Below are 15,726 nucleotides of genomic sequence, written 5' to 3'. Positions count from 1 at the left end.
TTTTTGATACTGGCCTATCTAAGAGGTATGAACTGATATCTCATTGCGGTTTTGATTTGCATTTCCCTGATGATTAATGATGTTGAACATCTTTTCATGTACCTATATGTATATCTGTATGCCTTATTTGAAAAAAAAAAAAGTCTTTTCAGAACTTCACCCCATTTTTAAATTTTTAGACCTGTCCCTGTTTCCCAGTAGTGTATGGCTATTTAACCTACAACCCAAAGCACTCTTGAAATTGATCTTGTTAACATTAAAAAGTATCCCATTTCTTTCTCAATATATTAAGTTAAAAAAAACATTAAAAAACTACTGGATTTAGTTCATCACAGGAAAAGCATCTTTACTAAACAACAAAAAACAATTTGTTAGGGATCTGACCAAATATACAAAGTGGCAGATAAGATTCCTATTAGAAAAAGATGATTCCTAAAAGAATAAAAATAGATAACTCCCCAAAGTATATGTATTTCACATGAGTGTGAAAAACTCTTCTTCTCTCTCCCCTCCCCTCCCTCCTACACACTTGACACTACATTTTCATTCCTTTAGGGGGAAAAATAAATGCAGAAAAGCTATGAACTCTTATTAATTCAGATTCTACTAGTGTGTGGTTTATACTTAGGTAAGTGCTAAAGTTCTTTTTTTATACTTCACAAATCCCTTTGTCACAGATACAGAACCAAATTTGGGCAAGACTAATTCAGTAAGACTTTTGGGAAGAGAAATAGCTATTTCAGTATTCACTTGGATTCTTACATTAGTGATAGAGACTGACAAAGGTGAAGGAAAAGCTTTAACAAGTGAGATGTAAGAGCCCACAGCAGTCGGCATGGGCTGAGCAGTAGCTTTGTGGGAGCATGTTGAAGTTGGTGGGGGCTGGGGCAGAGGGCATGCGGTGATACTGGGTGTGGATACTGGATACTCCCACTGGAGTGGGAGATGCAGGAGCCCTTGCATCTTTGTTCTGTCCCTTCTGCCTTTGCCCAGGCTCAAGCGCGCATCACCTCACCTGGGCTATTGCCAGTAGCCTGTGTTGTTACTCCTGAGTCTGTTTATGCTTGTTCTTTCTCCCCTGTATATCCCTTCAGATGCTACCAGAATAAACTTCTCTAACATGGTAAACAGACTTTTCATGCGTTGGCAGTATTTGCTTTTGAATCCCCTATATTTATAGTACACAGCAGGTAGTTAAAGAAGTATGTTGAATTTGAAGGAATTTTGGAAGTGATAGGCATTTAGTGGGAAGTATCTGTGGTCCTGTTTCCAAAGGGAACAGAAAAAAAATCTTAAAGTAAAAGAAGAGTTTGGTCTTTTAAAAAACAATTACCCTAATAGTCCCGATTTTTAAAAATAAGGAATAGGTCAGAAATTCTAAATAAGAAGGTCAGGATTAATATCTTATGAAGTTTTGTTTGTTGTTAAATACAGTTTAAGTGAGTGGTGACCTGAAATGCAAGCAGCAAAAATGAACCGCTCTTGCATTCTAACAAAGAAATGCCTTATTTGAAAGGAAAGATTTGATGCTATGCTGAGTCCTGTGACGAGTGCTCTAACCAAGAGCCATGTGATTTTTTTTTTAAAGATTTTATTTATTTGACAGAGAGAGACACAGCGAGAGAGGGAACACAAGCAAGGGGAGTGGGAGAGGGAGAAGCAGGCTTCCCGCGGAGCAGGGAGCCCGATGCGGGGCTTGATGCGGGGCTCGATCCCAGGACCCTGGGATCATGACCTGAGCCGAAGGCAGAGGCTTAACGACTGAGCCACCCAGGCGCCCCAAGAGCCATGTGATGTTTAAGGCTATTTTTACTCAGAAGCTACAACTGGAAGATTTTTCATTCTTTATTGTGTTTGGTAATATTATTGCTGTCAAAATAAAGGTCTGACAAATCAGAGGCCTCTTAGTTTTTCCCAGGAATTTACTCCTGAGAGACAAAAAGACTATGAATCTTGTCCTGACTTGTAATTCTCGCATAATATATGGTTGAACGTCGTTCCATTTACCTTGGTCAAGTCAATTTGCCTCTCAGAACATTGATTTCTCTTGGTCTATGCTAGTCCGTATTCAGTTAAAAAGTAAACAAAACTTAATAGAATAGTACTTATTAGAACAGTAAACTTAGAACAGGAGAACTGACTGGAATAGTAAAGCAAGCTATTTGTCATGCAGGGTTTTGGTTTTGTCCTTCTGCCTTTTGTCTCACTTTCTTTGACCAGTTGCGAAGTTGTTATATCACAATATCACAAGCTGTTTCCCACAACTGATGCATTTGCCATCTCCTTTTTGTGGTACATTTTAATGAAAAGTATTAAAAATAGGATGGAGAGATTATTTAATTCCTTTGAGGCCTCTTTTCTTGATTTCTTTATGGTCACTTCTCTTTGGGCTAGTGTGCTGTGTTTATTTTAGTGGTGGTTTTACAGGTGGCAGTTTAAACTGTTAGAGCAAAGTGGACTCCTGAATGATAAAGTGTAATTTTTCTTCCTTTTGTTGAACGGATTTCCCTTTGGTATGTTAAATATATGTATGGCTTCAATGGTCACTATGGGCAGTTTTGTTAAAGCACTTCAGATAGGTTAAAAATTGTTGCCTTTTGTAGCTTTAAAATATGAGCTAACATCATGTCCACTTATTTCATGTATTTGTACTACTATATGTAATGTACAGCTAAGATTCTCTTGATATTTATAAGGGGAGAGGTGACTTCTTGCAAGGGCTGGTGATTAAGGGAAGACTTAATTAGAGAAAGGGAATTTGAGTTAGGTCTTGAAGGAGGAAAACAATCTGGTCTTTAGAGATGGCAAGAAAAACTATGTCCTGTGGGGAAAAGAGATTGAGCAAAGGCAAAGGCATGTATATATAGTTAACTTAATTTCCAGTATATATTTGAGAGAACCTTTTCAAGGTATTCATGTGCTGTATCCCTCCTTCAGTTAGAGAAGTAATAGTATAGTATATTTGAAAAGAGTTGAACAAGAGAAAAAGAGTAATTTGGGGAAGATAGATTGGGACTGGTTTGGGATTGGGACTTCTAGCTCAAGGAGTTTAGACTTTATTCTGTAGGCAGTGCGAAACTACAGAAAGCAACATAATTTTTGGTTTAGGAACAAAATGGGAAAATGAGGCTGGGCATTGGTTAACCATTTCAGAAGATTTTTAAATTTCAGGGAAAAGATTGAAGACACACATATTAGGGTACCTTACTACCAATAAAGGTGGAGGGGCGAGGAGGGATGTAAAGCATAGTAGAGGTAGACTAGAAAAGCTCTGATTTTTTATTTGTTGTATCAGGTTGGTAGAGTATATCATTCAGTTGAGCCTGGTTTCTCCCCTAATTATGTTAGGTGGCTGATTTAATTCTTAAATCCCTCCAACCTTTGAAATTCTATATTCTTTGGTCCTTGAATTTTTGTAAAGGTACTAGCTTAGAGAAATAATGAAAAACATTTAAAATTTAAAGGAAATATTTCCTACTGTGGACTAAGTACTTCTCTATGCATTTTAAGCTCTTTTACTATGTTAAAGAAAGGAAAACATCTTTTTGGATTATTCACTTTTTTCTTTCATTGCATATTAACAATAAATTTATAGCTTTAAAGTGCTGAAGAAACCGATTAATGGAGAGAAAACTTTTAAGAGCTCAAAAAAAGTATAAAACATGAAAAATGTTTTAAAAAAGTGTAAAAGGTATAAACAGATACCAATATAGGATATTTCCCAATTCATTTTGTGAAGCCAGCATTACCCTAATACCAAAGCCGGGTGAAGATAATACAAGACAACTGCAGGCCCGTATTGCTCACCCAAAACACTAGAAACCTGAATTTAGCAACATTTTCTTCATCAGAACATTTTTGTTGTTCTCAGTGACTGCCATTTTAATAAGAAAATGTAAATTTGCTTTGTTGCAGTAAATATGTACTAATTATTGTTTTTACTGCTTCATATATTGGGGTTCTGTATAACACTCCATTTAGGTTTTATGCTGCTGGGATTCTGGAAATATTTCTTAACACATTAAGTATCCTATTCCATTTTGACTTCACTCTCATTCTCCGAGGATGTTCTGAAAGCCTTTTTTCCCCTTAGAAATCCAATAGTGAAGGGGAGGCTTCCAGCTGAAAAAGTATTTACTGACTTTAAATAGATCATATCTGTCTCGGAGATTGTACTGCACAGATGCTGTTGGCTGGATCATAAGGCTCTTTGTTTTTATGCCTAATATAAATATTCTAGTTACTACTTCACAAGTGGTATACGGCAAGTGGTACGGATTTTATTTTAATTTCTTTCTTTTTTTTTTTTAAAGGATTGTTTTGTTTTTCTTTTTTTTTTTTAAAGATTTTATATTTATTTGAGAGAGAGAGAATGAGAGATAGAGAGCACAAGAGGGGGGAGGGTCAGAGGGAGAAGCAGACTCCCTGCTGAGCAGGGAGCCTGATGTGGGACTCGATCCCGGGACTCCAGGATCATGACATGAGCCGAAGGCAGTCGCTTAACCAACTGAGCCACCCAGGCGCCCCTATTTTAATTTCTTTTTGCATGTGCAGCAACTGAGTTGCACGTGTGGGACTTTATCAAAACGGTGAAAGATGGCGTGTGTCATTAGATGCCTCCTTCTGTACTAAAACCTTTGCCCTCATGTAAGCTAAGTGGAAGGGACCACTGCAAAGTTATGAGAAGTTATGAGAAGAATGTGTTGCTGGGTGGCTGAGGGGCAGGAGACAGTGAAAGAATCAAACAAGGACTATTGAGTACCTGATATGTGTGGATATTTATTAATCTACATTGGAACCTGTTGTTCAAAACAAGTTATGTGTCCATTCTGTTCTATCCGTAGGTGATCATGGAGGAAGCACTTTACTGCCACCGAATGTCACAAATGAATTTCCAGAATATGGGACCATGGAGGAGAGTGGAGAAGGCCTAAGAACTTCTCTTGGGTTTGATACAGAGTCTCTGCCGGGTGGCCCACAGGGGCAGCAGGGGGCCCAGCTTCTCGACGGCCACCACTCTGGGCCTGACAGTGTTACAGAAGGACCAAAAGATGTCAGAGAGTCCCTCTCTCAAAGTCACCTCAAGGAACAAAGTTTACAACCCATTGACTCTTTGATTTCAACTCTGGAAGCCACGGAAGCCAGAATAGCTTCAGGAATATTACAGGCTACAAAGGTACTGGACAAAGATGCTGTTTCTAGTTTTTCAGTTCAGCAGGTGGAGAGGGAGCTGGACACTGCCCTTCATAAAACAAAGAGACACAGAACCAACAAATTATTTCCTGCTGGCCAAGGAAAAGGACCAGATATACCTCTTTCAGCTAAAGTTGCAACTGAGGAGAATTCTTACTTGAGCATCCAGAAGGATCTGACTGTACTGTTAACTGGAGAGGCTCAGGCAGAGCTTTCTGAGATAACTGATAGTGGTAGCAAAGGGGCTCTTCGTGTGCAGGAGCCCGCTCGTCCGGTCTCCTCCCTGGGGAGCCCAGCAGCGACCCATACCTCTGCGGGCAGTGTTGGTTTTTTGAGGGAGAGAAGGTCTGATCAAGGTAGCTCCACAGGACGCCCTGGCCGGGTCAAACATGTGGAGTTTCAAGGGGTGGAAATACTGTGGACAGGAAGGGAGAAAGGAGAGACACAGCACCCTGTGGATTTTGAGATCCCGTCGGAAAGGCTGACCTCTCCTGAAAGCAGAGAGTTTTCCAACATGCCAAGCCATCTCCTCTCATCTGCTGGTTTGTATAATTCAGTTGGTTTGACGGAGAGTGTTTGGGATGGAACCTGGAGCGCTTCATCAGAGAAGCCGGACGCTAGCTCAGGGACGTTTTCCCCTCTGCCTCTTGTCGACAGTGCAGAGGATGAGGTCTTCCTAAAGGAAAACAGAGAACATCCTGAGAAGAAACCTGACCTGGAGACAGACAAGGGAAGGTGAGCTCCCATAGTCATCCTGCTGTCTCTGATGCCTGGTACACGTTATAGGAGAATGTCGTCCCATGCTTGGCTATGAGAACTCAACACAGTATCCTGGGGCCTTGTTATCATAGAATGCAAGAGAAGTTACCGTGAGCTGGATTCCTTCTAAGTCCCAAAGATACTAAAGTGATTTTGTTATAAAGCTGTCCGTCAGGCATAGACTACGGAGGGAGAGTTATGGAGAAACTGCAAACCCATCCATTTCTGACAATTTTTTTATATTTGACAGGTTTCAAGTTTTCCAGCATCAAGATAGCTACATACACAATACCCCGCAGTTATCTTTAATAATATGAAAAGATTTGGACTCTTGACATATCCTACAGTCACTGTATCTTATCTTAGGCACTTCTTCTGGATGCAACACCAGTACCTGCACACAAGCTGCAGACATGTGTGAATGCAGGGGTTTTGGGTGCGGGCTGCCTCAGTTTCCTAGGTTTAGTAAGGAGGTCAGGAGGTCAGAAGTAGACTTTATAATTCAGTTGTTCTTGGCATTGACATGAGAATCCCTTCTCCCAAGTAGCACATGTTTGGATTTTGGGCCTGATAAGTCAACTTACATATATGGTATTTCCTGATCTTTCCACACATTTCTGACATCTGCACCAGCTTAGAGCCTGGATAAATGGAAGACAGGACCCAGCTCTCTTCACCTCTCTTGATTGCAGTGCTCCTTCTGGCAGAGTGATTTGTTGTATACTCTCATTTCCAATTTGTACCATCTTTTCTCCCATCAGTCCTCAGAACACCACATTTTACAGTATATGTGGGAGAACATCTATGTCACGGCTGTCGGGCTTTTGTGTTTATTTGGTGTAAGGAAAATACCTTTTCCTCTGCAGTTAATTAACAAATCCATCTAGAGTGACGTTCCTTTAGGATGGTTATCAGGACTCCTCCTCTCTACTCCTTCCCCCCCCCATCCCCCTAACACATAAAATCTCTAGACTTCCCTCACAAGCAGCCTTGATATGTGGCACATGGCTCAGTAATTATATTTCTGCTGGAATATGCACTTTTGCATATTAATTCATTCTTCCTTTCCTCTCTTTCCCTTTCCACAAATAGTGTTTGATTATCTACGATGTTATTGACCCTGCTAGATGCTGGACATAAAAGAATGTTCAAAATAGATAATGGCCTGTGGTCACTGCCTTCATGGAGTTTACCACTGAAGATAAACACTGACCATATAAACATATTAATTACAGGATCATAAATAGTGGTAGGTTCTGTGAAGTAGAGGAAGAGAGACATACTAGAAAAAATAACTTAAATTCAGGTGATGGCTCTGCGGCGGCCTTTCTGTGGAAATGATAAGTAGGCTGAGACTTGAGAATTAACTATGAGTTAAGCAGGCAGAGTACGGGGAGGAAGAGTACTCCAGGGAGGGCGGGAACCGCATGTGTCAAGGAGGGCTGCTGGGTTGCCTGACTATGCGCGCTTCCTGGAGTTGTGTGAGACAAAGGCTTTATGGCAAGTTGGACAGCAGTGTGGCTGGACCACAGGGAAGCAGGCCTGCGGTGTGGGGGGCGAGTGTGGAGGGGTAGGGAGGAGCTCCCTCATAGGAACTTGCCATTTTATTCCATAAGCAGTGAGAAGCTGTTTAGAGATAAAAACCCAGAATACTGTTTGGTACATGGTAGACCTTTGTAATTTGAAAACAACAGAGACAACTGTATTGTTGATTGTGAGCCCTCATAATACCTAGGAATATGGATACTTAACAAGGTAGTTTTCTTTCTATTTTTATTGTATTCCTGTTTATAGGAATCTGAGGCTCAGAGGTTAAGTAAAGTTTTCTAAAGTGACATAGCTGGTAATTGGCACATCCATCATTCAGCTCCAGGTTTTTCTGACTCTTGACCTCTTGCTCTTACTGAGTTTTAAAGTTTTTATTTAGCTATCCTAATGTTCATTTTTAATATTTGAACAGAATGCTGCATACTAAGTAGTTGGTGCTCTACCCATGTATATTAAATTGTAAGGGTTTTCACTGTTTTGGTTAGCCTTGGAGTTAACAGGTTTGTTGGCTTAAAAAAAAACAAACTTTTTTAAAAGGTCATAGCTGGCTCTCTTAATTTGGGGCTTGAAATCTCTCTGCAGTGCTGCCTTGTTGTCAGCAGGGGGCGACCCTTGGATTCTAATGTATTCATCCTTTTGAGGGCGTTTGTTCTTGTTTAAATCAGAAAGTATTAATAGACTGTTGAAAGTTTAGTGTATTTTTACTCTGTTAAGTTTACACAATATATTTATGTGTCCGTTAAAATTGAGGATGACAGTAGCTGCTAATAATTGGAATTATTATTTGGAGTTTAGTTGACCAGATAGAGTCACATACTGGGAAACTAGTGTGAAACCATATAAATTATTTAGAGGGTAGTGTAGCACATGTATGCCAAGAGGTTTGTCAACCCGAATATGTTTCCATGGTATCTTCCTTCCGAAATATATTAAAATATAAGCCCAAAGAATATAATTGCTAGCTTTACAGAATATTATCTTTTTTATATGGTTGAAGGGGAAAAAATAAAAAGAATATTAGCCTAATTTTGACATTCTTTATTCTTATTTCCTTTCCAGGATTCTTGAGCAAGAGGAGCACTTTAGGGGAGGAGATGATGATATCCTTGGGCCTGGTTATGCAGAGGACTCCACTGATGTGTACAGCTCCCAGTTTGAAACCATTTTGGACAACACTTCCTTATACTACAGTGCTGAGTCCTTGGAGACATTATATTCAGAACCTGATAGCTATTTTAGCTTTGAAATGCCCCTAACTCCAATGATACAGCAGCGCATTAAGGAAGGCAGTCAGTTCCTGGACAGGACGTCAGTGGCAGGACAGCAAGATGTCCTGAGCATCTCAGCAGATGGTGGAATAGTGATGGGCTATTCTAGTGGGATCACCAATGGGCTGAATGACACCAGTGACCCCATCTACATGAGAGGCACACCAGAGATTGCTTTCTGGGGAAGGTACTATCTCTAGTCTCATTAATTTCACGTGGTGGTTTTTGTATCATTTTCTCTTTGGGAGATCTGGGTGTGGAATATATCTAAGCAGCGTTTGGCCAGTTTCTGTGGATATAAGTGAATGATGGGAGTAGAAAGTAATTTGGGTTTTAGGGGCAGGCAGAGTACACCCTAGCAGTTTGCTAAATTGGCAAGCTGTGGTTATTGTATTTGGTGATGTTTCCTGGACTACGGTATGTAAATTGGATCCTGAGCGAATAGTCGTGGGTGAGGAGTAGGTGTCAGCTCCCGTGGTGTAGCTTCGGCGGCTGTGATGGTGCTGTGAAAAGAGCACTGAGAGCTGTTGACTTCTGTTTTGGCACTGACATTGGTTGATGACTTGAAGTGGGTTGCTTGACTATGCCAGGAATTCCTTAATTGCAAATTGAGGGTGTTGGGTTAGCTGGGCACCAGAGTCTCTTCCAGGCCTTTGCTCTGTGAGGTCCTCTTCTCTCAGGCATTCTTCCTGTTCCTGAGATGGTGGGGGAAGGATCTGATTATGTGAATGCTTGGTAGAGCCGATACTTGGTCAAGGCTATAAATACTTCCTCTCTCTACTTTAGGATTTAAGTCTATCTGGGGGCTAAGATGACAAATTATATTGTTTATATGTGCCATACCTGTCATTTAGTGACTCCCTGTCTATTTATGGATTATCCAGCATTTCATTTCTTCTTGCTCATCACCCTCAGGTGATTTACCTGTCATTTAGCATCTTTATCAATGCACAGGGAATACTAAACTTCAAACGATTTTGTGAATTTGGTTTGAATATAATTTTCCTGAATTGACGTGTGTCAGTGTGTGTGTGTTGAGAGAGGTGGAGGGGAGGTTAAATGGGGATAAACTATTTTAAAGCTGTATGAGAAAGTGTCAGTGCTTTTTTTAAGTCAGTATTCATGTTACAGGTTTCCAATGAACCTCTCTTAGTGAGCAGTCCATCTTATGTTGAGCATTTTCTAGACTTCATTGGATGAACACATTCAAGACTGACACGTTATAGAATTGCAGCTGTGGATTTCCATGTGAAATGGACCATGGATGTTGGTTGACTTCTTGGGTAACTAGTGAGATAATTAAAAAAATCTCTAGTCTCAAAAGCAGAAGACCTTGGTCTGAAATACTTGGGCAAGCCACTTATTTTCTCTGATACCCACTCTATTTATTGTCAAAATGGGGTTAATGATAATCCAGTATGCTATGTGGCTATATTAAAGAGTTAATATAGATTTAAGCAACTAGCATAGTGCCTGGTATAAAGTAGGAGCTTGAGTAAAGGTGTTGTGAATCAGAATTGGTTTGGCTGCTAAGTCCACATTTAGACTTCCTGTATCTCTTGAGAGGGGCGGCGTCCCTGAGAGGGAGGGTGTCTCTGGAGGGGATCTTTGAGGGGAAGATGTTTCTGAGGAGGGTGGCCCTCCCCTCAGAGGGGGGACCTTTTTGCTCTACTCTTTTGTCCTTTTTTTTCACCATCATCTCTGATAACTAAGTTGTAATAAAATGCAGTAGTATAGGCATGCAGATAATTTTATTAAAATTTCAGTCCAACTTTCTGGGGTGAGTTGAAGTTATTTATATAACAGGCCCAGAAATAGGTTGGGGAGCTGAGATGTTTTGTGGCTGAGAGGCTTTGTTGTAGAAGTTACAAGGCGGGTAAGTAAATAAAAAGAAGAGGTGAACATCAGCGAGTCAGATCAGGAAGGAATTAGGTGAAAGTTTTAATCAAATGTATGGTCTGCTTACTTGGAATACGAAGTAGTCATCACTGGGGCCAGCATAGGTGCCAGTCATTTTTAGTAGGGCAGAGTTAGATAGTTAAGGAAGAGTATTATGGTAGATTACAGTATTTTAGCATCTCACATTTAGACAGCAGTATACTTCAGTCCATCTCAAGACAAAGCTGTGTTACCTGTACTGTAAAACCATGAGATCTTGGCCAGCAGTAAGACGAACCAAGAAACAGACTGTTAACAGTAGAGAACAATCTGATGGTTACCAGAGGGGAGGTGGGTAGGGGGATGGGTGAGGTAGGGAATAAGGAGTGCAACAGCACTTTCATAGCAACCCCCTTCCCCTGAACACTGTGTTAATACCATGTACATGAATTCAAGAAGGACCACCCTTTTGTCTTTTGGCGCACAATTTATTTAACAATATGATTGATAACAATATTCTTATTAACAATAAGAAATGAGTTGGTACTTTACCATTCTATACAGTGATTGAATCTTCTTGGATTTTCTTATATACAGTAATTATAATGCTTGCATGATTTATACTAGAATTGCTTTTCCTCATTTCAAGTTTCATATAGAAAGAAAAGAATGCTTCTTCTCTATTAACATTAGCATGATCTAAGAGAGTGATTATCCCTGTTTTTGTCTAAAACCAGTTTTATCAGAGAAATAAAGCAACAATTTCCACATCTGCAAGACAAGAGTTTGGCTTAAGCCAGTATGTATAGATAGATGTGTGTGGGGGTGTGTATGTGTGTGCACACAGGAGCCAGTTCCTATCGTCCAGGGGTTAATACTTGGAGAACGCCCACAGGAGCTCGCTATAGAAAAAATCTATGTCAGAAAGTTGGGATACATTATAAGCTTGCATTATTTCAAGAATCAGTTTCCAAATATTCTTCTTCTTCTCACTTTTAAACATAAATGTTTAAAGTCTTGAAAATACAAATAAAAAATATGAATATAATGAACTTGTTTTTCCTGTTAAAAAAAGCACGAGTCACCAGCAATGACAACAAAAAGAATCCAAACAAAACCCCCTTTCCCCCAAAACAAAACAAAACAAAACAAAAAGAGAGAGAACAGATATTTAAATCAACTGTTTTTTAACAAAAAATACATATTATTTGTATTATGTGGATGGATGAGATGGGGATTAAGGAGCACACTTACTGTGATGAGCACAAGGTATTGCAATGAAAGTGTTGAACACCCACCTGAAACTAATATTACACTGTAACTTTTTAAAAAATAAGATGGAATTCTAGTACTGAATGAGAAGCATCTTAGAAATGTGCCAACCAAACTTCTCTCCCAGCTCTGGCATTCTTCCTCATGATTCCTGAACTAGTGGTCATTCTACCCTTCCTTGAACCCTGCTGGTGACTTGGATGGATCTCTTTGTGGTCTTTGAGTTGGCATAAGATAGTAAATGGTTATAGGTGGAAGAGGTTTTGTTTTATGATATGTGTCTCTATTCAGGGTTAAAAAAAATAGAGTGAGGTCAATGATCCTAAGAAATTTTAAAGAAACTGGAATGACTGTTATGTTTTTCTTTACCCTCTCTGCCTTATTGGTGCTTTCAAGATGCAGCATCAGAAGAATTGTAGGTTGAAGAATTATGACATTTTCAGCTCAAAGGGGCCTTAGATAACCTTTCCTATTTTTATGGTAAAGAATCTGAGTCCCAGTTTGGTGGGATGGATTTACTTGGTGAGAGATCCTGTACCAGAATTCAAATAGTCTGACTCTTAGACCAGATACATTCACTGTTCTAGGCTGCCTGGTCTCATATCTTTGTTCTTTTTCTAAATCTAATTTCTCTCATTCATAAGTCTAGAGAATCAGGAGTCTGAGTTGGTAATTGTAGAACTTGGTGGTGGTGGTGGTGGTGGTGGTGTGTGTGTTTAGAAAAAATTTACCAAATTGATAATGAACATGTCTGCATAAATTTTTAAAGTAATCAATGAGCAGGCTTTTAAACATTTCTTCTACATTAAAACATTCTTCTGCAGAGGTAAGGAAGTAGACTGTTGAGTCTGTTAAGGAAATCCAGATTAGAATGCACAGTTGCCAACCTGATTGACTTCCCTCAACCAAGCACTGAGGGTCGAAGTGTTAGGATTCAAGGGAAAAACATTTTTCCAATTTTATTAATAAATGTTGTGACATTTACATAAGGAAAGTGCTAAATAAAACAAGTGCACATGCCTAGTATTTTGTCTCTATTCACCAGCCTTGCTGTTCTGTTGGCAGCGGACTGGGGGGGTTCTGACCATATTAAATAAAGGGAATCTGAAGAAGGCTCAAAGGAAAGGGGATGATATGACTAATGATATGACTAGTGACTAATGATATGACTATCTCCCTGATAATGCTTCTTTAATTCTAGCTAGACCTGAACCAAGAAATTTAAGCCCGTCTCTGTTGACGTATTGATTTTAATGTATAAAATGTTAGGTCTCAGCCAGTAGAAAAGATTGTAAGATTACTTAGGTTGTCTCTAAGCACAATTTTATATCAGAGGCATCCAATGGGTTTTATTTAGTAAATACATGGTGCATACTTCTCATAAGGAGCCAGGAGAAAGAAGCTATTAATGTTCACATTTTCCAGATAAGGAAACTGAGACATAGCACAATTGAGTAACTTGCTCAAAGTTACACAGGTGGTAAATGGCACACCCAGGATTTGAACCCAGGTAGTCAGGCTCCAGAGTCCATTTATTATTGGTTTCAAAACAAAAATATATTTGGCATTGCCTAGGTATGTTCTAAAATCTTTTTCTACTTCAGTATGTGCCTTTACTTTGTCATTAAAGGTGATTTTAGCAGCAGTATTTGACAGTGATTTCTTTTGAACGCAGGATGACACTGTTCTCTATTGTGTGGCTTCTTTAAAGACAGGTGCAAATGTTTGGGAATGGTGATGAGGATGTTGTATCGCTTCAGCAAAACTTAGTTCTGTCTCTCAGCAACATCTTCCAGTCTTGGATTTAGCCATGCGTTGGTGGCCAGAGGGGGTTGGTGTTCCCCGATACTCTCTCTCTCACCACTTAGAGAAGAAATCATTTCAAATCTGTGATATTCTAGTATCAGGTCGGAAAGGACATTTTCAAAGAGTGTATATGCTCACTGTTTGTCTTTTAAAGGATTATATACCTTTGTGATATCAAATAGATCGTTCTTTATAAGGTGAAAAAAATTCTTAAGACCCTGGACTAAACCTGGATAGAAATAGTAAAATTCTCTCAGGTGCTCTGAACACTGAATATTGGCGAGGGAGCTGCATGTCAGTCAGGAAATAGCTCACCCTGTGAATGCAACACAATATTTTAATGAAGGAGCAAAGAGGAGCATCCCCTCCCGTTGTGGTCCGCTACAGAGCACTCAGGCTGACAGGGTCAGCAGTGCTGTGTGAAGTCCAGTCACATGGCTCCAAAATTAGAAAGGATAATTAGAGACTTACAGTTGTACATGTTCCAATGGGTTCCTTTGTGTCTGGGTGTTTCTCCCTCGCTGGCTTATCATCTGATGATTGCCACTCCAATCAGTAAGTTCTGTCTTGAAGACTGAAAGGCACAAATGTTGTCACTGTGACCATTAACAGAGCTGAATATTGTCCCTTTCTATTGAGCTTGGATTTGGACAGATAGGAAAAGAGAGATATCAAATACAGTAATATGGCAGGAGCTTTCTTTTGGTTCTCTGAAATATATAAAACTGCTTTTTAAAATCACCTGTTTAGTGTAATGGATATATTTTATGTCTCAGCTTCCTAGTTTTTCTTTCAGATACTGCTCAGGATGTGGAGTACAGCAGAGGAGTTGAATTACATCTACTTGCAACTGGTATGCCTGAGGAGAGTGCTCCAGCCAGTCTTGGGTCCACTCTGAATTTGATAGTTTTGGTTTTTTGCCTTCCTCTTGTTCTCTCCCTCCCCTTCTCAAATGGAATGTTGGCATTTAAAAGTATCCCCTTTCCTCAGTTTTTCTCTTTCTTTAGTGTCTTTCTGTCTAGGAAAAAGTTACATGAAATAGGATTAATACAGAAATTTGTGAAGTGTGATTTCAAAAATTTTTTTGAAATTCCAACTTAGAACCTGCAGGCATTTTAATATAATGTATAAGTATTAAAATAAGAAATTAAAATAACATGGTATTAGTTAAGCTGGTGACTGAGGAAAAGATTTGATCTTGTGAAATCATCTTTAGAGACCTGGCTGGCCACTGAGTACCCAACTTTTCTTCTATCATTAGAAGCTGGAAGCTCTACTGTCTCATAGGTTGATTATAGGGTAGCCGTTGCTCTAGTAATCTCTTTAGTCCTTTTCTTTTACATTTTAAAACTAGTTCTGCAGGAAATGGGTTCTCATTTTTTTTCTTTCTAGTTGCTTCTTTCTGCTTTTCTAGCAGCTATAATGGATTTTGTTTTTTTATTTACCAAAAGGGGTTCTTGCTCAGTGGTAAGTGATGTGGACTCTACTAGGTAGAGCCAGGCATACCTGGGTTTGAATCCTGCCTCAGTTCCTTACTAGATGTGTAATCTTGAGTAATTAATAGAAAATCTGGGAGCCTTTCCAAGTATAAAATACAATGAATAATCCCTATCTGGTAAAGGAAGGAAAAGCAAATGAAATTAATCAGGTGACAAAAATCAAGAAAAGAAAATCAAGTGGCATGACAATGAGTGGTGTACATAGTAGGAGATAAATAAATCAAAATTTATGTCCATGCTACTCTACCATGTGCTCAAGTCCTGTATCAGCCTCTGAGCTGCCAGCGGTGTCCTCCCAGCTCTAAGCTGCCTGGCACACTTAATTACTGGACTTCCTGAAATCTCACTTATTTTCATAAAGTACAACGCACTGTGGTAGGGTGGCATAAATATGGGGATTTAGGATCAGAAGACCAGGAGGTCAAGTCATCCTTTTTACTGGCTGCCTGATGTTGGGTAGGTTGTTTTACTTCAGAGAGCCTCTGATTCCTTATTGGTAAAAT

The 15,726-nt window shown here is 39.5% G+C and overlaps 1 protein-coding gene across 4 annotated transcripts in view; it reads left to right on the top strand.

Moving 5' to 3' along the window:
* PSD3 (pleckstrin and Sec7 domain containing 3) overlaps positions 1-15,726 on the top strand; it is a 706,647-nt gene that overhangs the window by 303,599 nt on the left and 387,322 nt on the right. For all 4 annotated transcript variants that reach the window (XM_027597421.2, XM_027597423.2, XM_027597424.2 and 1 more), the window contains 2 exons: positions 4,845-5,928; positions 8,560-8,955. In XM_027597421.2, coding sequence (XP_027453222.1) covers positions 4,845-5,928; positions 8,560-8,955 — 1,480 coding nt within the window. The remainder of the gene's footprint in view (positions 1-4,844; positions 5,929-8,559; positions 8,956-15,726) is intronic.

Source organism: Zalophus californianus, chromosome 2 (genome assembly GCF_009762305.2).
Source record: "Zalophus californianus isolate mZalCal1 chromosome 2, mZalCal1.pri.v2, whole genome shotgun sequence".
In the NCBI taxonomy this organism is placed as follows: Eukaryota; Metazoa; Chordata; class Mammalia; order Carnivora; family Otariidae; genus Zalophus; species Zalophus californianus.
Note: the sequence above shows the minus strand (reverse complement) of the source record. Positions and strands in the feature narration are given on the sequence as shown.